This window comes from Sceloporus undulatus, chromosome 1 (assembly GCF_019175285.1).
Source record: "Sceloporus undulatus isolate JIND9_A2432 ecotype Alabama chromosome 1, SceUnd_v1.1, whole genome shotgun sequence".
Lineage (NCBI taxonomy): Eukaryota > Metazoa > Chordata > Lepidosauria > Squamata > Phrynosomatidae > Sceloporus > Sceloporus undulatus.
The window spans coordinates 116,376,634-116,401,960 of NC_056522.1; the positions used below are offsets into that span (position 1 = coordinate 116,376,634).

The 25,327-nt window shown below is 42.9% G+C and overlaps 1 protein-coding gene across 1 annotated transcript in view; it reads left to right on the forward strand.

Moving 5' to 3' along the window:
• The window catches only part of SIM1 (SIM bHLH transcription factor 1), a 103,931-nt gene that overhangs the window by 31,748 nt on the left and 46,856 nt on the right, over positions 1–25,327 (forward strand). The window contains exons 2-8 of the mRNA XM_042446232.1: positions 748–830; positions 3,133–3,222; positions 5,455–5,563; positions 5,666–5,751; positions 6,984–7,183; positions 7,975–8,081; positions 16,351–16,498. Coding sequence (XP_042302166.1) covers positions 748–830; positions 3,133–3,222; positions 5,455–5,563; positions 5,666–5,751; positions 6,984–7,183; positions 7,975–8,081; positions 16,351–16,498 — 823 coding nt within the window. The remainder of the gene's footprint in view (positions 1–747; positions 831–3,132; positions 3,223–5,454; positions 5,564–5,665; positions 5,752–6,983; positions 7,184–7,974; positions 8,082–16,350; positions 16,499–25,327) is intronic.

Consider the following 25,327-nt stretch of genomic DNA (forward strand, 5'->3'; position numbering starts at 1 on the left):
TGATGATTTTAAAATAACGTCCAGCACATTTTCTTCAGATAACGAGATGTTGGAACTCACTTTTTTGGGGCCGTGTGTGTGTGTGTGTGTGTGAGAGAGAAATTTAAATCTGCAACAAGCTCGTCGGGAGGCTGTCGATTATTTGACAAGCAAAAATAATGTCAGTTTAGGAGGAGCTATTGTGCCATTCATTTCCACTAAAGAGAAAGCAAACCTCCCTCCTCCTCTCAGTGAGAGATTAGTTCAACAGAATTTGGTAGAACTGAAGAAAATAGTCTGTAGTTGGAGTGTCTTGAACTTATTAAATGTAGAAGTCTGTTGAACGAGGCTCACAGGGGTTTGGGAGCTTCTATGGGTGCATCTGCTCTGCAGAAATAAGGCAGGCTGACACCACTTTAACCATGGCCATGGCTCCATCCTACCGAATCCTGGGATTTGTAGTTTGGCTAGGCACCAGCACCCTCTAGCAGAGAAGACTGTAAAACTACAAATGACAGGGAGGAGCTACAGCACTTCAAGTGGCGTCAAACTGCGTTGTTTCTACAGTGTAGATGCACCCATGGAAACCATCAATTGTGTTATAAAGGGAAGAGTCGCCACATTGTGGAGTTCTTCGCCCTAGATCCTTTTCTTCCTTCTGCCAGGATTTTTGTAGAGTAAATTGCAAATGAGTATCATGGGAAGCCACAGCAGGAGTGGGACTCATAATCTGGGCGACCTTTTAATTTGCTGGCTGTCTCTCCACAGGATTGGGAGAAGCCTGGGGCCACGCGAGTCGAACCAGCCCTTTGGACAACGTCGGGAGAGAGCTGGGATCCCATCTCTTGCAGGTACCAATGATGATGATGATGATGATGATGATATACCCCAAGGGGCATCCTGTCCAACCCTCTGCCATGCGGAAATACACAATCACAGCATTCCTGAAAGACACCAACTTCTGTGTTTGTAGAAGGCTCTCCAGAAGAAGTGGAAATGTTGCCATTGTCTTTAGCCAGAGCTCAAAAAAGTTATTGTATTTGATCTACAACTTCCAGAGCCCCTCCAGTCAGTATGGATACTGGTACTGAGATCCTGGGAATTATAGTTCCTCAGTTCAGCCATGTGCCTATCAAATTTAAGGCCAGATCCCTTTCAGCAGAGAGAATATGCCCTGCAGGCAGAGGGCCTCAGGTTCACAGATTTTTCTCTGAGAGCCTGGAGGACCATCTTTAGTCTTGGCAAAGATCAACAAAGGAAGCTTCTTAGGATTTGTGGAGGAAGCAGGAAGCCTTGTACTAAATAGCTGTTATACAGCTCTATACCCAGGCTCACAATTGGCATCTTTTGGTACCCCATTACATTCTACCCCATCCTCACGACTGGGTGACTTTGCTTAAATACCTCTAACATTACTCCATTAGTGCAGGGTCTAAATACTCTAAAGGCACCAGATCCTGTCTGATCTTGGAAGCTAAGCAGGATCAGCCCTGGTGTGTATTTGGATGGCCACCAATGAATATCATGTGCTGTAGGCTATATGTCAGAGGAAGGAACTTGCCTAACTGTTCCTCCACTGTGAAAACCCTTGGAAATTCATGGGGGTGCCATAAGATGACAGGTGACTTGAAGGCACACACCCTATATTTAGAGTATCTGACCTATCACAAGATGACATGGTTGCTTAAAATGTTTAGTAAAGTGGGATGCTTAGTAAAGTGGGAAGCAGCCAAAAAAGAAAAAGGAGACCACATTACAGGTGGAGTGATTCAGTCAAGGAAGCCATGGCCCTGAGCTTGCAAGACCTGAGCAGGGCAGGGCAGTTGATGACTGAGGCTCATGGAGGTTTCTCATTCATTGGGTTGTCATAAGTAGTTAATCTGGTGGCAAATAGCAGCAACAAAGTGTATCTGAAAAAAACAGACTGATATCTATTAAAGCTCATTCTAAAATAAATCAGTTTGTCTCAAACATGCTACTAGATTCTTCCTCCCTTTTATATTAATTATTCTGTTAATTATTGGCTTGAATCCACTCCAGCTCTTAATCTGAATTTACAAAGGATCTATCCAGCATTGCCAGACCAATTTTAGTGATAGTGTTCAACACCATGGATAACTCCTATATAGTTCAAATAAAAACCCAGAGTAGATTCACCGTCCCGCTGACATGGGAGCCACATGGATTTGCTTACATGTTGATTCATCCTTCAAGAATTGAGTCAATGGTTCTAACTCTAGTTGGGACTAACCACTAGGATTCAGGCCATTAAAGTTTCTTGTAAATAGCTGTTATTAGTTATTCCTTATAAAGCCTTGTGCTATCAGTTATTCTTACAGTTAATACAATGCCATCCGAGGCAGTAATCAGAAGAAATAAACCAATCAGAGTAACAGGCAGCTAATGTAATATTGTCTGCCTCTGTGTCAATAATGCCAATGTGAGTGAGACAGAGCTCAAACTGTAATTCTTCTTAGTGACAAACAGTGATATTATTCCAGTTGGGCGATATCAATCAATTTCAATCTGAGCAGGTCCAGAGTAACAGATTGGATTTATATCTGTTTTGGCTTTCCCAGAAGACAATCCTGTGAAATGGTGGCTGATTCTCTGAGAGAAGGCCCCTCTGAGATTTAAGAGCCTTAGCTTACAATTGCCAGGCTTCTCATGGGGAATGGGGGTATTTTAAACTGGGATAAAGCAAACCTAAACTGTCCATTTAGGTTTTTTTTCTTCCAGTGCAGTCTTAACCATTTCGACTCAAAATGTAAGCCCCACTCGCTTATGCTCAGGAAACGGTGAGTATAAGATTCCAGTCTAGGCATCCTTAGGATGAGAGTTTATTATGAGGGATACCTGAATGCTCCACACTTCTGCTCTATCAGACAGTTGTCCAGTTCTCAAAGGGACCTTCCCTAGTTTCTCTTTGTGTTTTCAGGTTGAGTCTCATTTGTTAAATCCTTGGAGATAAGGAAGATAGGTTGACAACAGCAGAATTCACAAAATTTAGTTTTTACCACTACAGCTCCCAGCCTCTTCCAGCCAGTGACCATGATGATAGGGACACTGGCAACGTTTTCCAAGCTCTGCGTGAGATTCATCAGCTAGGAAAGCAAATTTTACCATTTCCCCCCTGTATCTCTTTCTTTGTAGACCTTGGATGGTTTCATATTTGTAGTAGCTCCAGACGGCAAGATCATGTACATCTCAGAGACTGCCTCTGTTCATTTGGGTTTGTCACAGGTATGGTACTGATTTGGGGCAAAACTCATGGAAAGGGGGGGGGGCAGGAAACTGATTCAATGTGTAATGTGTGGGTGCCAAATGGTCCCTTGGATGTCATTGTTTTGCAACTCCCAGCATTCTTCATTATTAGCTATGCTGGCTAAGACAGCTGGGAGTTGTTGCCCAGCAATATCTGGAGGGTTACATGACTCCTATTCCCCTGTCAAAGGCTAGACTCCCCAGACAAGAGGTTTCTACCCCTGAGTCAAACCCCCTGAAGAACAAAGCTAGACAAGTTAAGGTCATTGTTTGTTCTGACCCTAACCATGTTTATGAGACAAGCAGGCCTCTCAGTTCTACATGAAGTTACTTGGGAGTAAGCACCACTGAAAACAGTGGGACTGACTTCTAAGTAACCATGCATGGGATTACACAGGCCCTATTTATTTCAGTAACTTCCTGGTAAATAACTCTTAGATGAGAAGAAATGCACCAAACTCAGTAAGATTTGCTTCTGAATAAACCTGCACTGGATGAGCACACTGGAATAATTGAAAGAGAAATGATAAAGTCTAGGCCCCACCCGAGAGAATGAACAGGAAGGGCCAGCAAATGCAGCTGGAGTGGCTTGTCACATTTGGAACGGAATGCAATGATATATTTTATAAGCTCAAGAAGAACAAATGCTCTCCCTGAGTCCAAAAGTATCACATTTGCAGCATTATTTCAGTGTGATCCTAACAATCTGGCCCAGTACAGAAGCCCCCTGAGTTCCATGACTTAATATTTTTAAGGACATGTCCATAGACCTGAAGTTTGGGGGGCAGAAAGTGTAGTGGAGGCAAGGCTCAGAGGGTTTAAGTCCCACAACTTTTTGATCTGGAGGGATGGTGAGTTTATCTGTCATCCCCTTGGACTTGCCCACTCGGGACTAAGCCACACCACAGCACTTGGGATTACAAGAGTGACAGCTCCTGGCTGCTTGAGAAAGCCATTTTCTGTCCAGCTACTGTGGGTAGGAATTGCAGCCAGGCATGGAACTTGTTTGCAAGGTGGTGGCATCATTTCTCTTGGACTCATCTTCCTCTGGCTCCTATCCTTCCTCTGTCTGAACTTTTCCTGCTTCTGTTTTCTGCCTGCCTGCATCCCTTTGGCTCTGGTGCATGTATTCTTCCTGGTCGTGTTCACTGAGGATCTATGATTGCACCCACACTGCAGAAATAATCCGTTTTGACACCACTTTAACTGCCATAGCTCAAGGCAATGGAATTCTGGGAATGGTGGTTTGTTGTGGCACTAGAGTGGAGCCAAACTGTGCTCTTGAAGGGAATTTTGGACTTCAGCTCCCAGAATCCCAGACTATTGGCCAACATGTCTGAGGCTTCTGGGAGCTGAAGCCCCAAACCTCTTAAATGGCACTGATCTCCATGGTGCAAATACCGCAGTTTGCCCTCACTTTCACTGCCATGGCTCCATCCTACAGAATCCTGGGATTTGTAGTTTGGTGAGGCACCAGCCCACTTGGACAAGAGAAGTCTCAAGAGCTTGAAACATTGCCCAAACACAGTAGTGTCAAACGGCATTTTTTCTACAACGTAGATGCATGTCTCTCTCCCTTGGGTTTCCAAGCAGGGTGGCCAGAGGTCCTCCTTTTTTCCCAGGACACGTCCTCCATGCCAACCTTTTCTGTCCAGGAATTCCCAAAATGGGCTGTACTAAAACAAATGACAGCACTTGCCCATAGAAAAACCATACTTGCTCATAGGCAATCATTGGAGATGACTTGCCCATAGGGAATCATGGGGAATACTTGCCCATAGGGAATCATTGGTGAATATTTGCCCATAGAGAATCATGGGGAATACCTGCCCATAGAAAATAATGGGGAATACTTGCCTATAGAGAATCATTGGAAATTATTTGCCCATAGAAAATCCCTGATTCCCTATGGGCATGTATTCTCCAAAGATTCCCTATGGGCAAGTATGGCTTCTCTATGGGCAAGTACTGTCATTTGTCTTAGTACATCACCCCAAAACGTCCTCCATTTGGAAGCAGGACTGAGGAGCATGGGTTTACATTCCTAGGAGTGTTCTGAGCTTTTGTTTTTGGACCCATGTCCTCCTACATGGGGTGTCCTCCATTTCCCGGTGCTGGTCCTCCTTTCCAAAGCCAAGGCCAAGGGGAGGGAGGGGAGGGGAGGGGGTCCCTTGGGGCGACCTCTGGATCAGGTTCCCCCTTCCCTGACAGGTGGAGCTGACCGGGAACAGCATCTACGAGTACATCCACCCGGCCGACCACGACGAGATGACAGCTGTCCTCACCGCCCACCAGCCCTACCATTCCCACTTCGTCCAGGGTAAGGTCCCCCGGGGAAAGGCGAGGGATGGGAGCCCAGAGGAGGAGCCCCTTCCTTGACCTGGCTCTTCTTCTGCTTCCCCCTCTGCCTCCTCCTATCTAGAGTACGAGATCGAGAGGTCCTTCTTCCTCCGGATGAAATGCGTCCTGGCCAAGAGGAACGCGGGACTCACCTGCGGAGGGTACAAGGTGGGTGTGCTCAGCGGCGCCAACTAGTGGCCGCACAGAGAACTGTTAGAAAAACCATTGCATTCTCTCTCCTCCTCCTCAGATAGAATTTTCCCTGCATGCAGACTCTACTGCCTTCTCTCTTTGATTTGATTCCACTGAGTCCCAAAGGCAATCAAGACCTTTGTAAATTGGTAAACAAATCATGTGATTCAGCCAACTTCCTTCAGGAAGTTTTCCCCCCCTTACACAAAAGATTCTCCTGCTACTCCAAGTTGTTTCCTGACTCATGCTGGCCCCTAAGGAGTTTTCATGGCAGGGGCTTCAGATGTGTGTGTATCTGTTGCCCTTGCCATCCTCTGAGGCTGAGAAAGTGTGACTTAATCCCAGACCATGCGAATCTGCATTGTTTATGCCCTTTTAGGCTCAGAGGAAAGCAGTGGCAAACCACCTCGGAATAAATTTAGACCCAAAAGCCACCTAAGACAAAATGCTGGAAATGACTTGAAGGTGCAGAATAGGATGTGAGTCCACAGGCGATGCTGCACTGGAGACACAATGTCCATGTTTTGTTTTCCATAAACCTTCAGCTCCATAATCTTAAATGAACAATATTTAAATATATAGTTGTGTTTGTCTGTTTAATTTACAAAGGTTTTTTGTAGCATCTCTGAGAGGGAGAGAAAAGAGGTCTGTAACATAAGCTTTCCTAGACACAAGCCTTGCATCAGATGAAGTGGCCTGAGGGCCCGAACAGACAGGCCAAAATAAAGCTGCTTCAGGTCACATTGGAAGTGTGTTGTTTAAATGAGACATGTATCCTAAGAGGCTGGAAGCTACGCCAAAGACACACTCCAGTCCTAAGCTGCTTTGGTGCAGCTTCTGCCTCTTAAGATGTGCCTGTCATTTAAACAACATACCTCCAAAGTGACCCGAAGCAGCTTTATTGTGGCCTATCTGTTTGGGCCATGAGTCTTTGAAAGATTATGCTTCAAACTCCTTTCTCTTAATCTCAAAAGCACTACAAGATCCCTTCAAGTGAAGAATGCTCACAAATTCTAGGTTGGTCCATACATGCAGCAGCCTTCATTACAGAGTAGATGATGCCTGGGAGTAGATAGCATTGATGCTAATATTCCAACAGTGGTTTCCTGCTTAGCCCCAGGCAGCAAAATGCCTTGGGCCAGCAGAGTCAGCTCACCCATTTCTGACCCTCCAGGCACCTGATTTACACTGGACTTGTGCCCCAACAGGTCATCCATTGCAGTGGCTACCTGAAGATCCGCCAGTACAGCCTGGACATGTCCCCCTTTGACGGCTGCTACCAAAACGTGGGCTTAGTGGCCGTGGGCCATTCTCTGCCCCCCAGCGCCGTGACTGAGATCAAGCTGCACAGCAACATGTTCATGTTCCGGGCTAGCCTGGATATGAAGCTCATCTTCCTTGATTCACGGTAGGTGCTGGGCATCCCCCTCTTCTGACTCTGTCCAGTTTTGGTACCACAGTGCAAAAAGGATGTGGACGAAAGCTGGAGTGTGGCCAGAGAAGGGTCACCAAAACGGTGAAGAGTCTGGAAACCACGCCTTATGAGGAGAGGCTTAGGTTGCTGGGGATGTTTAGCTGGGAGAAGAGAAGGTTAAGAGGTGATATGTTAGCCCTGTTTAAATATTGGAAGGGATGTCATAGTGAGGAGGGAACAAGCTTGTTTTCTGCTGCTCCAGAGAATAGGACCTAGAGTAATGGATTCAAACTAGAGGAAAGAGATTCCACTTAAACATTAGGAGGAACTTCCAGACAGTAAGAACTGTTTAGCAGTGGAACACACTCCCTCGGAAAATGATGGGAGTCTCCTTCTTTGGAGGTCTTTAAACAGAGGCTGGGTGCATTGATTGGGAATTCCTGCATGGCAGAACAGCGTTGGGCTGGATGGCCCTTGAAGCAGGGTGACCACATGGCCTCACCATCAAGGCACCATAAAAAGTAGGACAGGACTCAAGAAAAACTCAAAACCCTCCTATAAATATAAACCCGGGCTTCTGCTCCAGATGGAGGACCTTTTGGGATCTCTCCTGGGCAGAAGGTGGAAAAGGAGGACGTGCCTGGCCAGCCTCTAGGGTCCTAGGAATCTCCCTCCCCCCAGCTCTAGGTTGACCTGGCCTCCAAGGCAAAGGAGCTGACGGCTTTCTTTCTCTCTCTTTTTCCCATTCTCTCCTTCCCTCCTGCCCGCCTTTCTCTCTTTGGCAGGGTAGCTGAGCTGACCGGGTATGAGCCCCAGGACCTGATAGAGAAGACCCTCTACCACCACGTCCACGGCTGCGACACCTTCCACTTGCGCTGTGCCCACCACCTGCGTAAGGAGTGATATGATATTTGAGGGGGTGTCACGTTGAGAAGAGAGCAAATGTGTTTTCTGCTACTCCAGAGAATAGGACTCAGAGCAATGGATGCAAGCTTAGGGAAAGAGATTCCACCTCAACATTAGGAGGAATTTCTTGACAGTGAGAGCTATTTGACAGTGGAACACAATCTCTGAAAGTGGTAGGGTCTTCTTCCTTGGATGCCTTTAAACAGAGCCATCCAGGCCATCTGTCAGGTATGCTTTGATGGCAGAATGGAGTTGGACTGGATGGCCCTTGGGGTATCTTCCAACTCTACAATTCTATGATTCTATGATTCTCTGTCCCAGGCAGGCTGCTCTTCCGCAGTGGGAAAGACCACAAGCCCCACAGGCCCCAGGTTGGGGGTCTCAGAAATCCTTGGGCTCCCCCAAGTCACTTTTCCAACCTATGCCTTGAGTTCCACGAGATTTCTTTCTTTCTTTCTTTCTGTTTTACTCCCAAGTGTAGTGAATTGGCTGGGGGATTCTGTGGAAGTTGGGCTGATCCCAAACAGTAACTTCTCCAAATGGATTGCAATTTTGGCTGAGTTCAGTGAGATTTACTCCCAGGTCTAGTGAAGTGGCTGGGGGATTCTGGGAATTGGGATGATCCCAACAAACAAAGAAACCACACACACACACACACACACACACCAAACAAGAATTCCAAGATATAGCCCTCTTAATCTATAGAATCAGTATGTAGAGACAGATCTTGTGGCACCTTTGAGACTCACTGAAAGAAAGAAGTTGGCAGCATGAGCTTTCCTAGACATAAGTCTACTTGCTCAGATGCATTTGGTGAGGAAGTAGATTTAAGTCTAGGAAAGCTCATGCTTTCAATTTCTTTCTTTAGTTGATCTCAAAGGGGCTACAAGATCTCTCTGCACCAAACAAAGAGTAACTTTTCCAAGCTATGCCGGAAGGTAGGTTGCATTGTTTTCAATGGGGCTTATTCTCAAGTGCAGTAAATGGGCCGCTAGTTTGCTCCTTTGCAAGTGAGCAGCAAGTTCCTTCTAAGGAAGGAAGGCCCACCAAGTGAGCATCTACCATGTAGAAATAATGAAGTTTGGCACCTTTTAAACATTCATGGCTCCATCCTACAAAATCATGGGATTTGTAATGTTGGGATGTACCAGCACTATTTGGCAGAGAAGGCTAAAGATGTTGTAAACCTACAGGTCCCAGGTTTCATTTACCAGCAAAAGAAGGGAGTCGGGATTTCTCATCCTTAGTTTTACCAGCAGTGGTATCTTTGAAGTGTTGTTTTCTTGGGGTGTCAGTGCTGCTACTGTGACCATCAGCCCAAAAGACCCAACTGGACACCCCCCTCTAGAACTAAGGGGGGGGTAAGTTTCCTCTACTGATGTCATCTCAGTTTTGGTACCATTAATACTGCTACTAGGGGTAGTAGTTAGGACTTTGCCCTCAATAAGTTCTGGTTAGCTTTGAGAACCACAGGCTCTGATCCTTGGCCAAGGAACCAGAAATGCTATAGCCATGAACAATAAAGCTACAGCAAGAACAAAAAGGGTATGGTTCCAGTCCTGAGGAAAAGGGGAGGAGGCCAAAGACAGACTTTTGGATTGACTTTGAGCCTTATCACACGGAGATTTTGCAGCTTTTTGCAGCTCAGATCTGATGTGACTGCAGGTCCAACGATGTGAATTCATGTGATAATGTGATGTGTTATCACATGTGATTCCTTTCTATGGGGACTCCTTCCATGGCGCTTCTGCAGTGAATTCAAAGTAACTCCTCATTTTGATGAATTCGGAAAAAGGTGAATTCACAGAATTTGATTCCAAGATCACTTCGATTTCACTCCGAATTGGTCTGGTGTGGAATGCAACTTTGCTTCTGCTCTGGTACACCACCGCAAACTCCTCTGGGTTGCAAATTTTCCATGATGCAGCACTGCAATTTCCCCCCATTCCTTTGGGTGGTCCTTTCATTTTCAGGGCAACTTTCAGGGCAACTCATTTTTTGGGAATATATATATATGTGTGTGTGTATGTGCGTGAATGTGAATATACAGATATGTCTGTCTGTCTATCTATCTGTTGAAATTGTTGAAGTGGAAGGAAAAATAAAAAAGGGGGATAAAGAAGACACAGAAATGTTCATGTGACAAATATTCAAACAATCACGCGAAACAGGGAACAAGAATTTGCACCCCTTTTCATTCCAGAAACGTACAAGGTCACAATGCATTCAGACCCCCACTGAGCATGCGCAAGGGTGCCAATTCAAATAGTTGAATCCCACTCACTCCACTTCTCTTGAATCCGCATCACGTGACTTGCCTTGGATTCGATTCCGCCTCAATTTGGAAAGGCAATGCAAGGGCAACCAGGTGTGTAAAACATTCACATTATAATGTGAATTTGCATAGCTGAACCAGGAGTCACCCTGGATCTGAGCTGCAAAAACTTCAGTGTGATAAACATCTGGGAGATCTGTGGGTGTCTTGCAGTGGATTAGGAAGATTTGTCAGTTATTTAACAATGATGTGATAGCCACCCTTAATTTGAAGGTGGAGCAATCTTATTTGTTACTGCTCCAGACACTAGAGGCTGCTCCCACACTGCAGAATCAATGCAGTTTTAACTGCCGTGGCCCCAATGCTATGAAATCCTGGGATTTGTAGTTTGTTGTGGCATCAAAGGTCCCTCCAAAGCCTTTGATTTTGTGTCAGAAATAAAAGAATAACCCCCTCACTTTCAGAATGATCCTGCTGAGCTGAAGAAAAGTTGAGATAACAAGGAACTGATTCCTTAGACGGAATGAAAGACTGTGAACTTTACTCCTCTGTGCCACTGGAAACAAATTGTTGGGCTTAGAATTTGTTTCAGAAATGTTAACAATACAAACCTGGACATATCTAGTTGAAAGTAAATCTTTATACAATCAGAGGAGCTTACTTCCAGATAAACAGGCACAGTACTGCAGCCTATACATTTTGCATTAGTCTGGTGGGAAGACCATTATGGCTCCTTCAGATGTTAGAATTCAGAGTCATAGCCATGTGACTCTGGAATATCAGTATGCAGAGAGACCTTGTAGAACCGTTTACTCTAACTGTGAGAAAGATGTTGGATTTCATAAGAATTCATAAAGCATTCATAAGATTCACAAGCTCTCATATGACTGCATCTGAGGAAATAGACGAAGTCTACAAAAGCATATGCTACAACTTCTTTCTCCCAGTTAGTTTTGAAGATTCTGCAGGATCCCCCCAGAGGTTGCTGCAGTTCAGCTTCTGTTATCCATCATTATTGGCTGGGATGGTTAGAGCTGAAGGTAGTTACAGATCAGCAACATTTGGAGGGCCACATGTTCCCCTGTCCTGCATCAAACCCTGAGACACTGAAAGATTTTGAATGACAAACAAAACCCACAAGCTCTGAACATTTACTTGAGGTGAGGGCTGCCTTTCTGAGTAGATATGTGTAGGATCTGTAACTGACTTATGGTAACATGATGGTCTTTAAAATAATTTGCGCATCTGGATTAGAGAGGCAAAATTTCCAGAAATAGTGAAGCCACAGGGAATTTAAAAAAAGTTCAGGGAAAATGTTATAAATTTTTAGAAAAATGGAAATATGCAGTACAGTATTAGCACCTTTTACCGCTTGAAACCATGTTATTATATTAGAAGCATAAAATGCATTAAATATAACTTGGTTTGGAATAAAATGTCATGTTCATTATATTAAAAGTACACTTTATTCAGAAGATAAATAAAAATGAAACTTCCTTTAATTGTCATTCTTTTTTTGTATTTTATATTACAAATGGATCTATCAGGTCCTAAGCTGTAAAAGACATCTAAAATATAAGGAACCCCTGGTTGTACCATACTGAGTGCAAAACCCTTCAACAAGAACAGAAGAAACCATCAACATTAGTAAAACAAATAAAACTATTTGTCTCCATCATTTTTCAGAATGCCAACCAGTCTGAGTTTAGTCACCCTAGGGGGCTTCTTGTAATAGTGGCTGGAAAAGTCTTCTGTCTTGCACTCACACAACTACTGCAGACACCTCTGACTTTGATGGACCAGCTTCTGGTCCATGAGGCAGCCATATCATATACAGGGGTTACCACCGGGTTTACGAAAGTAATAATAATTCGTATTCGCCGCCGTTTTCGTAAACGCCGAAAAATCTTCGTAAGGCGGAAAAAGCCATAGGCGCTAATGGGAAAAGGCCGCGATTTTCGTGCGAAATAGCGCCGAAAGCACAAATTTTTTTGTCGTAACCCGAAATAAACCTTCGTAACCCGGTAAAGGAACAGTTTTTTTTTTTTAAATGGATTTTTTTTTTTTTTCGTAACCCGGAAATTTCGTTAAGGCGGCGCAATTCGTATACGGGGTACCACTGTATGTGGGCACGGTCTTCTTCTCTGGAGGTTTTTAAGCAGAGGCTGGAATGGGAAGTGCTTTTATTATGTATTCTTGCTGGCAGGGGGTTGGACCAGATGGGCCTTGGGGTCTCTTTCAATTCTATAATTCTATCTGTATAGAGTTGGCCATTCAATGGTGAAAGAAATGAACTTTCCATATGAACAGCTGCACTCTCTTCCTGTTAATTTATTAGAGCCAGCAAGGTTTATTGGTTAGAATTTTGGACTGGCTCTAATCCCAAGGAGCAATGAGTCAAAAGTAGCCTTGGACCAGTCACACACAAACACACACTCAGCCTGATCAATCTCACATGGTTGTGAAGACAAAGTAGGGAAGAGGAGAACCATGTGCACTGCATACAACTCATGGGAGGAAAGACTTTATCATCCATTCCTCCATTCCTGTAGAATGTATGATCTGATGCTATTATAGCAAGCAGGCTTGTTCACACAGAACAACCTACAGTTTGAAGTCTTTCACTGAAGATTTTTAATCAGAGGCTGGATGGCCATCTGTCAGGGGTGCTTTAGTTTTGGATGTCTGCATTATTAGGCGGCTGGATTAGATGACCTTCAGTATCTACTTCCAGCTGCACAGTCCTATGATTCTATAACTCATTCCATCCCAAGCCTCCCTCTCATGGGCGTTGTGGGGTGCCAGTCAGGGCCTGAGAGATTTGCTTTATGGATAATCAAGATTTTTGTTTATGAGAGAAGACATTTGTGGATTGGGTTTCCAACATGTCTTCCCAAAGAATCTCATGCCTATTAAGGTAATATAATATATCATTCTACCCCCTCACAAAGGTTTATTTTTAAACAGCAGTGGAGGACACGCTTCCCACCCCACTGCTCCATGCTTAACTGCTTTAAAATGCATTAAGTGGTAGGTGATGGAATCAATTTGGCAGGAATAAATGGCATTATTTGGAAGACAGCCAACATGGAATCACATCTCAGAACTACTCAGATTTCAAGCCTGGCATGGTTGGAATCTTTCCAATAGTAAAACCCTCTGGGTATAATCCAGAAATACTCAGATTAATCAAAATCTCACCGGGATAGCTTAATTTGGTTTTGGTTGTTTTATTGCTGCTGCTTCACCTCAGCCATGTGTGAAGTCTCAAATTTGGTATCTGATCCTATCTGCATTTCCATAGATGCTGAAATCCTTTCATTTTCAGTTTAATGTCACCACTAAATGTGCTTAGGATAGCATTTCCAATGAATGTTTAGATACCAGCATTTGTAACACACATTTGGAACAAAGATTAAATTCAGCCACTGCTCATAGTAGTTTACTGCTTGGTTTCCTAGCCAAAAGCATGTAGATTTAGCTATTGTGCCTTTAAATATTTGCTGTTGTACACACCCCTAGATGAAAGCATTTCACTGAAATTAATGACACTTTTAATTAAATGAGGTTAATACCACTACCAACTCCCCATGATCTTCTGCCTTCAGGTTCTTGTGACAAGTAGAAATTTGGCAGGTGAAATCTTCTCTATTACTGTGCCAAGCTTAGAAAAACTGCAATGTTCAAGATGGATAATATCTGTGATAATAGCCCTGATTTGGGTAAAAGGTAGATCTGGACCTGCTGGTGATTCAGTATAAATCAACAAGAGGATCTCAGTGATCTGATATAGACCAACAAGGGGGTGAACAAGAGGGAGTACTACCAACTCAGATCCTTAGCCAGAGGACTGAAACAGGAATAGATGTCCCAGGGTAGAATTTGGCCTCCAGTCCTCCTATGGATGAACACTTTCAAGATTAAGCATATTCTCAGAAGGACTCTGTCCAGTTATTCTTTCTCCCTTCCTGTGTTTTTCAGACTCAGTCAAGTGAAATCAAAGCATATAGATGTAGCTGTTTGTTGTGCCTTTAAACAGTTGCTGTTCTAGAAAACATTTCACTGAAATCAATGAGACTTTTAACTCAGTGAGGTTAATATTAAATTGCAAAATATTTTGGGATATAGGAAGTCTCATACAACAAAACCAGGATAAATTTTAATATTTCATTTTAACCCAAATATAGGACCTGGTTACACTACCTGTTATTGATTTTACAGTGTGAGGCAGTGTTAAATTGAGAATTGTAGCTGGCTGATTGGCTACTACTGGGAGCCTTAGTGTACTTACTGAAGGGCTGTGTCGATATTTGATTGGGGAGGAACTCATGAGAATGGAAACTAGTGACAATTTGCTCATAGCTCAGCCTTTAGTTTTTCTAAAGCAGTTGAGAAAAATCATCTTAAGAATGCTTTTTTTAGCTGACTGATATTTGTGAATTCCTGTAGTATCATAAAAACATGCTATAAATATTGAAAGACATTTGATAGGCCGCCTGTCCTACATACTTCAAATGGGCAATTTGTGGGTTTCCAGATGTTTCTAGATTGCACCAGCCTTGTTCCCTCTTCATCACTGTCTATACTGGTTATGAATGGAGTGGAGCAAAAAATGGTCTGGTTGGTCAATGGAGTGGTGACTGCTCAGAAGCCATACAAGGTACTGAATCCTTTAAATGCTCCCCCCACAGACATATATAAGCAAAGACTCGACCCACCGTTATTTTATTATCGTACTGTTTTTAGATTTTATCATTTGTAATTTTAATGCATAGAATTGTTTAATCCTTTTTAAGGGGGGGAATTGTATATATTGTATTTTTTTAAAGGTTGTACACCGCTTTGATTGTGGTAACCAAAAGCAGGATATAAATTAAAGTTTTATTTATTATTTATTATTAAATACAGTGGACCCTTGTTATACACTGGGGTTTGGTTCCAAGATCCCCCCGTGGATAACAAAATCCGTGTATACTCAAGTCCCATTAAATATAATGACATAGAAAAATGGTGTCCCTTATAAAAAATGGAAAATCAAGGTTTGATATTTGAAATTTATACTTTTTTTGAACATTTTCAAACCGTGTATGCTTGAATCCGTGTATAAGAAATCCGTGTATAAGAAGGGCCGACTGTAGTTGGTTATCTCCTTTAAAGTCAGATTTGAACCCAGAGAGCATACTGCACACCATTGAAATGGGAGCGATCATTGGCCACAAATTGTTCACCTCACATTGCATGCTTACCTGGAGGCAAAACTCAATACACATTTACTTCTGAGTAGACCTGTACAGGATTGCACTTCTAATAAGTGATGTGTCTTTTGACTACACAGTCTTTGTTCAAGAGCATAAACATGTTTCCCCATTGCTACAATTTAAGAGCTGCAGGGGTTGTGTGTGGCTTCTTCTGAATTTGGTATAGGTGGCCGTGGTAATGTGGAGCTGAAGGGCAGATACAATATACACAAGCAATTATCTGTTCCTGTTTAAGATGTCCCCATGGCCTTTTCATGCAATGGCAATGTAGTCATCAAAAGTGGCAAAGCAACATTCTAGTCTCCGGTGAGAACATATAAAAATTTTATTTGAAAAACCCATTGCTGAGTGGTCAGGTGAGGCTCATGAATGGACCTAGAACACCTAATAGTTGTTATCTGAAACTAAAGAGAGAGAGAGAGAGAGAGAGAGAGAGAGAGAGAGAGATATGGTGATGGGAGATCACTCATTTAACCTGAACTCTCTCTCACTCTCTAGTTCACCTACCCACCTAATCTCTTTCTGTCTGTCTACATCAACCTCCTTCCTATCTATCCTCTCTCTGTGTATCTGTACATGAATGCAAGCTGAATCACTCAAATATAAATTAATAAAGTGAAGTGGAGGGGCATCCTGCTTTGCTGATGTTCCTCTTTAAGAGCATGTCAGAAATGGGAGCCTCCACTGACAAAATAAGTCCTCTATTCTGTTTTCTTTTTCAGTGCTAGTGAAAGGGCAAGTCACCACTAAATATTACCGCTTCCTAGCCAAGCAAGGCGGCTGGGTCTGGGTCCAGAGTTATGCCACCATTGTCCACAACAGCCGATCTTCACGGCCTCATTGCATCGTCAGCGTCAACTACGTCCTCACGTAAGTGCCAAAGCCTTGTAAACCTCTTCCTGCTCCCAACAGAGGGCATGGGTATCAAGTCACAGAACCACTGGGACATCATGTACCAATGTGCTCTGAATGCACAAGGCTCATACTTTGGACAGAGGGCAGGAACATAAGTGCTAGAATGATTGCTTCAAAGGTGCTCTTCTTTTCTTTTGCCTGACATGGAAGCACTTTAAGTGGAGTCATAAAAAGGTGGCCAATATTTCAGAACTGCCAAAAAACAGGGGGAAAACCCATCTTTGGTTCAGGGATCTAGTTGACAAAGCTCTTTCCTCCCTGTGAGCTTGGTAGAAATCTGTGGAGTCCTTTCATCTGCCTGAAAGCTTTCCCCCTCCTGTCATCTTCTGTTTCCCTAGAGAGCACAGCGCAAGATTTAGGGCTTTGTCACCCTTCGAGTTAGCTGCCTCTCTGCCTTCTTATAGTTGAAGGGGCACCCTGCATTAAATAAAGTTTAATGCAGCGTAAAAGAAAGGTTTCAACTATGGAGTTATTTATACTTAACAAACAGGACATCTGTTTTCCTTTTTCTCCCCAAAAGGGATTAAAAAAACCCTGGGAGTTTGAAGTTCTTAATTTTATCCAGAGTTTCTATCAAAGCCCCATGATTTCTTTCTTGTTCAAAGAGATGAAGACTTACATGGGAGGTGGATGTGTGGGAGGGAAGGAGGGCAAAGGAGAGCAAGCAGGAGCTTAGAGTGACCAGGAGGGGGTCATTTAACAAAATAAGAAAATATGGGGAAAAGTGTTGGTTGGGAGAGCAATAAAAAATAGACTTTGCCCCACACTCCTTACCTCATAGTTGCTGATCTTTAAGCACTGCCAGAGTAGCTGTATGGATGGTCTTTAGTTGAGTACTCAGATTCACTGAACAGGAATTTGCTTCCTTTAAATACATGCAACCTTATGCATATTTACTGAGAAGCAAGTTCCACTCTGCTCAGGAGATATGTGTTCATAGAAATGTAGCTGTATCCTGCAGTCCTCCACTTTGAAAAAATCTCACAGTTGTCTGTGGAACGTACTCTGAGGCAAGTGTATATGGGGTTGCACCCTTAGTTTGCTCTTCTGTTGCCAGTGTCAGAGTTGCTAAAGAGTCATGAAAAGCAGATCTTTTTCAGCCCCTTACATAACAAACTCTAAATGGGAAGCCTGGTGGTCTATGATCAGGGAGCCCAACTATTACTGAAATGTTACTTAAGACCCATCTATGAATGACCTGGTTGCTGCTGATACCATACAGTGGTTTTGGGTGTTGAACTAGAAGACCAGGGTTCAAATTCCCATTTGGCAAAGGAGGCTCATTGGGTGATCTTGTGCAAGCCATGCTTTCTTCGCTCCAGAGGAGAGCAATAGCAAACCCACTCTGAACAAATCTTGCCAAGAAAACCCTGTGATAGTTTTGACTTAGGGTTGCCATAAGTTAGAAACTACCAAATATACACAAGTACAAGTCAGTCTCAAGTATGAAATGAGTGAAGGTTTTGGGGCCAAAATTATGGATTTTGGTATGGCTCGTGGCTAAGTCAAAGGTACAATTTGGAGGCTCCCACAGTGTGTGTATGTGTACATGTGGTGAGAGGAACTTAAAAAACTCTTTAAAAAGCAGCAATCAATCACCCATGACTTTTTCTGCTTTAGCGTCTACTCCTAAAACAGTGAGGGACTCTGTAGTTTATTGTAGCACCAGAGCTACAATTAAGTGTCTCACAAAACTACAGTTCCCAGAATTCCCTAGCATTGAGGCAGGGCACTTAACATGGTCTCAAACTGGATTATTTCTGCAGTGTGTTTTGGACCTCAGGAGGTCTTTAAATAGAGGTTAGTTGAGCACCTTTCAGGATTTCTTTTGTTGTCTAATCCTTCATGGCACGCTTACCAGATATGGCACCCAGAGCCCTCTCTGTAGGCACGCACACTGTTGCCTCAGCACAAGGTTTGCTAGAGTTCGTTACTAGAAAGGCAGAGGGATGTGGCACTTTGCAATAAATAAGTGGGTTTTGGGTTGCAGTTTGGGCACTTGGTCTCTAAAAGGTTTACCATCACTGGACTAGGTTGTCCTTGTGAGCCATTCCAGCTCTAGGATTCTATTATTCTATGAGTCTATCCTCAGATTAAATCTTGCCAAAAAAAGCCCAGGACAGCATCAGCATAACTTGGAGTCCAATTGAAGAAGACATGATGGAATGCATGATTTCCACCCCTGCCTCCTCCTGTGTAGCCTGCCCAGGTATTCACACCATCCCCTTTGTCAATGCCTTTTGTAGACCATGTGGTTTTTAACTAAAGACCACATGGTTTGAAAAAAAGAATGGGTTTGCTGCAATGGGGAAGAGGGATGCACCATTCATATCTGTGGAGATGCTGCCTGTGCTTTCAAAGTGTTACTGAGAAAAGATTTTTGACAGCTTGCTGTGTGGCTAAGATTGCTGCTGCTGTTGCTGCTACTCCAGGGAATAGAATGCAGGAGTTGAGACCTGATGAGTGTTTGAGAGAGCAATGATGGCAATTGATGAGTGGATGGAGTGACTTATTGCATCTTGCACCACTAGCAGCCAACTAAAAGTTGTGACAACCAATTAAATAGATTTTTATATTATATTTTCCAAGCTGTGGGAGGATGAATCCTGTGCTCTAATTTGAAGAGCGCACCAAGTGGGAGGACTGATGAGCAAGCAGCCATTCGGCTTTACTATAAGAGCGTGAAGGCTTGTGACTCCACATCCAGATAACACATCAGCTGTTGCTTTCTTGTCTGCAGTGCCCCTTTAAATCAGCAGAGTTGAAATATAACCGACAAAACTCGGCTGTGTTGAAATTTGACAGACAAACATCAATAGTGTTGAGATTAATATCTAGCGGTGTAATCTTGTTAACAGCTTTAAGAGATACAGTAGTAGATGGAGGGGGACCACTGGGAAGGAAAACAGGTTTCTCAATGGTGCTCCTGCATTTGTGGAATTCAATTCTTTTCCATCAGTTATTTCACCCTGGTAGTTACAATATTTTTAAAAAAATATTTGAAGAGTTTGAAAACATTTTCAGTTTGCATCTGATGCCCCCCCCCCCCCAAATACTGTTCTTGGAGTTTCGAAATGTGCTGTTTATATCAGGGGTGCCTCTGTACTCTGTATATATTTTAAGAATGATAATTTTATATTGTTATATTGTATATATTTTATGTTTTTATTTTATATTTTATAATGCAGGACTTGCCAAGGTGAGCATTACACAAAATCCAAAACACAGATTTAGGGTTGCTATATTTAAAACTGGAGACTGTTCCTGTACTTTTCATGGTTTTGCAGAAGAGGGAATTTGAGGAGGTAACATGCAAGAACTACTGGTGACAAGCAACACCTGCTGAAATTCCCTCTTTCATGCAACCATTAAAAGTATGGAATGCCACTCTGGTTTTCATTCTGGCATTGATGATACCGTTATTAGGACAACTAGAAAATGCAAAACATATTAGGCTAGCTTTAGAAGACCACTTCTAGGCAAAGTGACTAGTTCTAGGCACTTCAAGGCAAAAATGGTAGGGGAAAAATCATACATGGGAAACAACAGTGATGTTGTTCAGGTCACCAGTTTGTAGTCTTGCATCTTGTGGTCTGGGTGTAAGTTATGCAGGCAGAAAGCCCAGTCCTCTCCTCTCCTGCCAGAACCACATATATACAAGTGGGGAGGGAGCAACATGGATAAATGCTCTAAAAGAAGGCCAGAGGATTTCAGTCTTCCATCTTGGCATGCTTGTATGTAACACCCAAAATTATCTGGAGAACTAGCAACAGGGAACCTTCCTGGGAAGATTACAGAACTCTTCCAACATAGGGGCTTTTTGGCTTCACTGGACTGGGTCAACACAGATCTCCAGGAAAGAGACATTATGGCCACAATGTATATCTTTTCCCCTTCTATTATTTTTTTCTACCATCTTTGCTTGATGAAGAAGTTAGGGTCACCATAAGTTAGAAAAGACTTCAAAGGCACATAACAACAAACAATGAAATGTGTGCATGCATACATACATTCACACACAGAGCAACACTTCCACTAGGAATATAATATAACAACAACAATAACAACAACTTTATTTATACCCATAAACTAAGATTGTTTTTCATAACATGGGCTGCATTCACAATGCAGAAATAATCCAGTTTGACACCACTTTTACTGCCATGTGATGGAATTCTGAGGACTGTAGTTTTGTGAAATATTGAGCCTTCTCTCTCAGAGAGCTCTGGTGCCACAACAAGCTACAATTCCCAGAATTCTACAGCATGGAGCCATTGCAGTTGAAGTGATATCAAACTGGATTATTTCTGCAGTGCAGATACAGCCATACTGTTTGGGAGAGAATGGAATAGAGGTCTGCCTTCATTGGACACAGCCAGGGATGGTTGGGAAGGATGGAATTGTCATTTTTTAATTCCTTTTTGTGGATTATTCTCTCTTATTCCTTCAATATCCATGTTGGGGTACTGCTTTATATATTTGAGAGCCAAGTACAGTACAAAAATCTCAGCCACATCAGGGCCTTATTTTCCTTTGTCCCCATTAGATCAGTCTATCTCTGCCCATTTGTAGTATTTAATGGATTTTTCCATCCTGTTGCTGCCTTAAATGAAACAATCCCAAATAGTCCCAGATATTTCCTCTTTGAAACAAATCAAAACCACAGCTAAAGGAACATAGAGTTCTCTATTTAAATAGAAATTGTTTATGCTGATTTGATTTTTACTCTGCTCAGCTGATTTGGATAAGTCTGGATTTGGAATTTGGGGGACAGGGAGAAGGAGAAGGGGTACATGCCATCCTTGGTACATCTACCTATAAGTACAGCCCATTTTTCCAGGTAAATGTGTATAAAATTGTAGCATTAATCTTCTAGGTGAAATTAGTGATACAGCTCTCATTGCTTGGGATAGTTGAATATCGTATTCCTGTGCATGAAAATGTCCAAGCTCTTAGTTGGTCATTTGAGAACATTTTTTCATCCCATCCTGTCTAATGACAGTGGATAGGACCAGGGATGTAGTGATGGGAGGAAGGGCAAAATAAGGGCATTGCTGCCTCAGTAAGAATTCCACACCCCCAAGTCCCAGGAGTTTTAGCATTATAGTAACTGAAAACCTCAACTGGGCATTTAGAAACATGTTTAGGCATTCAAAGAAAAGGATAGACAGAGTTTCCCAAGGGGTGCAAGCACTGCAAAAAGAAGAGTTCTAGGCACAAATTGGTGGCCTAAATAACCTAAAGGCACCAGTTCTTGTTTGATCTTGGAAGCTAAGCAGGGTCAGCTTTAATTAGAACTTGGATGGGAGACCACCAATGAATACCAGGTGCTGTAGGCTATATTTCAGAGGGAGGAACTGGCAAAACCACCTCTGAGTATTCTTTGCCTAAGAAAATTCTACAAAATTTATGGGGTCACCATAAGTCTACAGGCACTTGAAGACACACACACACACACACACACACACAGGTGTGAATGATTTTCAGTGTCCTGTCCTCTGCTATGCTATAAATTTGAGAATTGAAAGTTAATTTCACAGTGTGTGTGTGTGTGTGTTTCCTCTCCCCCCTCCTGCTACATCCCTGGATAAGATGCCTTTATTGTTTACTACAGCTGCCACAACAGAAAGCTGAGTAATGTAGTGGGATGTCGAAGGCTTTCATGGCCAGCATCCATAGTTTTTCATGGGTTTTTTGGGCTATGTGGCCAAACTCTTCTAGAACATGGCCACATAACCTGAAAACCCCACAAAAAACAATGATTAATGTAGATTTCATATTGTTTGATTAATGACAAGGAGAGAATGTTGTTCAGCAGTATTCAGATGCCTGTTGCATTTATAGTACTTTTGCATAGGGTTATGCTACACCCTTCAGAATTATAAGATCAAAGCACTCTCTCTCTCTCCTTACCTTTTTTTTTAAAAAAAATCATAATAAATAAGTTTGGGGCATGGGAAATGTGGTGACCAAGGCCCCATACAGAGAGGCCAAAATAAAGCTGCGTCAGGTCACTTTGGAGGTGTGCTGTTTAAATGATGCATGCGTCCTAAGAGTCCAGAAGCCATGCCAAAGCCACGCTCTGGTCCTAAGGATGGGAGCGCAGCATTGGCACAGCTTCTGGTCTCTTAGGACACATACATCATTTATACAGCATACCTCCAAAGTGACCTGAAGCAGCTTTATTTTGGCCTGTCTGTAGCTGCCATCCAACATTCACTGTTGGGACCTGAACTTTTCAACTGGTTCATAAATGACTTCTTGTTAGGGATGAACAGCAAGATGTCCAAGGATGCTGATTATGCCAAATTATTTGCAATCCAAAAATAGATTGCAAAAAATTCTAAAAGGACTTTCCTTTAATTGGCAGAATGGACGTTAAAATGGCAAATGTAGTTTAACATAAGCACATTGAAAATGATATATTTGGTGACAAAAAAATTAACATATATATATATATATATATATATATATATATATATATATATAGACCTGGTTTGAGCTAGCAGTGTCTTACCAGGCAAGGAATCTTGGGTGGGATGGGATAAGTAGGTAGATGAAAACGAAAATGTTGGCCCAGTGTGCAGCTGATGTGAAAAAAAGAAAACCTGTCAGACTACTGTGCAGGATATGATTTTATATTTGTCTTTGAGAGTTAACTCACATAGATTATGTACTGTTTTGATAAACACATTTCATCAAATTTGATGAGTAGAAACTCAGTGCGTGTATGTCATTTTCCATCAGCACAGTTGCAAAGGCTAGGAGCTGGAGAACCCAGAACTATATAATTTTCCTGTCTCATTTCTCTGGCTCCTGTCACTTAATTTAGGAGCTTATTGCACAGCTTTTATAATGTGACGTACCGCTCCCGAATTGAAGCCTAATTCAGACTGCATCCTTGTTCTATCACATGGCTTTTCTCTTCCAATTAGTTATCCGTGTACAGCCCATCTGCAGCACGGATCCCTTAATGCACTTTTGTGGCCAATTTTCAAAGTCAGAAAGCTCCTGACTTTGAAAATGGTCGCCAAAGTGCATTAAGGGGTGGGGGCTGCAGCTGGGCTGTACACAGATGGTGAATTTTGAGACAAAAGCCATATGATAGGACCAAGATACAGCCTGAATTAGGCTTCAATTTGAGAGCGGTAAGTCACATTATAAAGTTGTGCGATAAGCCCCTTAGTGTGACAGTGTGTGTCTCTACTGGGTGGTTCTGGGAACTGCAGTTGAAAAATGGCTTTTCTAAGATCTGGCTTTGATCTTGGTGCAGATGAATACTGTTTCCCCCATTTGTCTAACTAACTTGCTGGTGATGAATATGCATAGAGACCTTTTCCGTATAGAGAGAGGCTGCATGACAACAGCGGAGGGAGCAGAGTTCAGAGAGTCAGAGAATCAGCCTGGTCCTGTGGGCGATATGGCCCCGGGACCAAAGGTGTTTACCACTCCCACACTAATAGAACACATGTTGGTAGAGGCACAACGAATGAGATTTTGTATGTCTGGGCAACAAAATGCTGCTCACGATAATTAGAATGTGTACAGAGTAGATTTCCGGGCTAATGGATAGAATTGTTTGCCCTCAACTGTAGGTCTTTATTCTGCCCATGTGAGTGAATGGCAGTCTTTAGGTGACAAAATACAAGATTATGTTTGCATGCCATTTGGTGGAGTTTGGGTAGGCAGCATAGTGTTTTAGGATTGGGTTGGGTGGGCATGAGGTTTAACCTTTTCTCAGTGGTGTTCCAGCTTTTGTTGTTGTTGTTAGCTGCCCTCAAGCTGACTGTGACTCATGGTGACCCTGTGGATGCGACATTTCTAAGACCCCCTGTCCTCCACTGCTCTGCTTATGTCTTGTAGTTTCAGGCCTGTGGCCTCCCTAATTGACTAGCCATCTGGTTTTCCTCTCTTTCTACTGCCCTGTACTTTTCCTAGCATTATTGTCTTTTCTAATGAGTCATGCTTTCTCATGCTGTGGCCAAAGTATGACAGCCTCAATTTAATCATCTTGGCTTACAGGGAATGTTCAGGTTTGATCTATTTAAGGACCTATTTTTTGTTTGTTTTTGCCAGCCATGGTATTCTCAACATTCTTCTCCAGCACCACAGCTAAAAAGAGTTTATTTTCAGGTTGTAGCACATTTATTCCTGCCTCTGCCCTCCCCTTTTTCCAAATCCTATTTGCACAATTCCAACCAAGGGTGGCAGATGTTGCTAGTGAGGCACAGGATGGGATGACTGAATGCAGAAGCAAGAGTTTCTCAGAGGTGGAGCTAACCACCACATCTGGTCTGCTATCCATTGTTCTTCCTCACAATATCTACATACATCTTGTACCCATCCCAATGGCTGGGAAGGTTGTTAGGAGTGAGGTGAATATAGATTTGGGGTGTTCCATCTGCACAAACAGTTGAACAACCCTTGGTTCCAGCTCTCCATTTAGCAACCCTCTTCTCTCTTTTCTGTGTCATTCCCCAAAACTGTCCTAGGATGTGACAAACTCCTGGAAATTGTTTGTTGTTCAAAAATGATTTCATACAGTATAATATACTGTGGCCTCATTCCCACTTGATTCGCTTACCACTTGTTCGGTATCCGATCAGAATTGATGAATTGGTTCAGCAGCAGAGCATGGTTTCCATTACATTTGTGCTGGGGATGAGAGGCTAGGGACATGGAGAAGGCTGGGATGGAAGGAGGCAAGGCTGGGGACATGGAGAAGGCTGGGATGGAAGGAGGCAAGGCTGGGGACATGGAGAAGGCTGGGATGGAAGGAGGCAA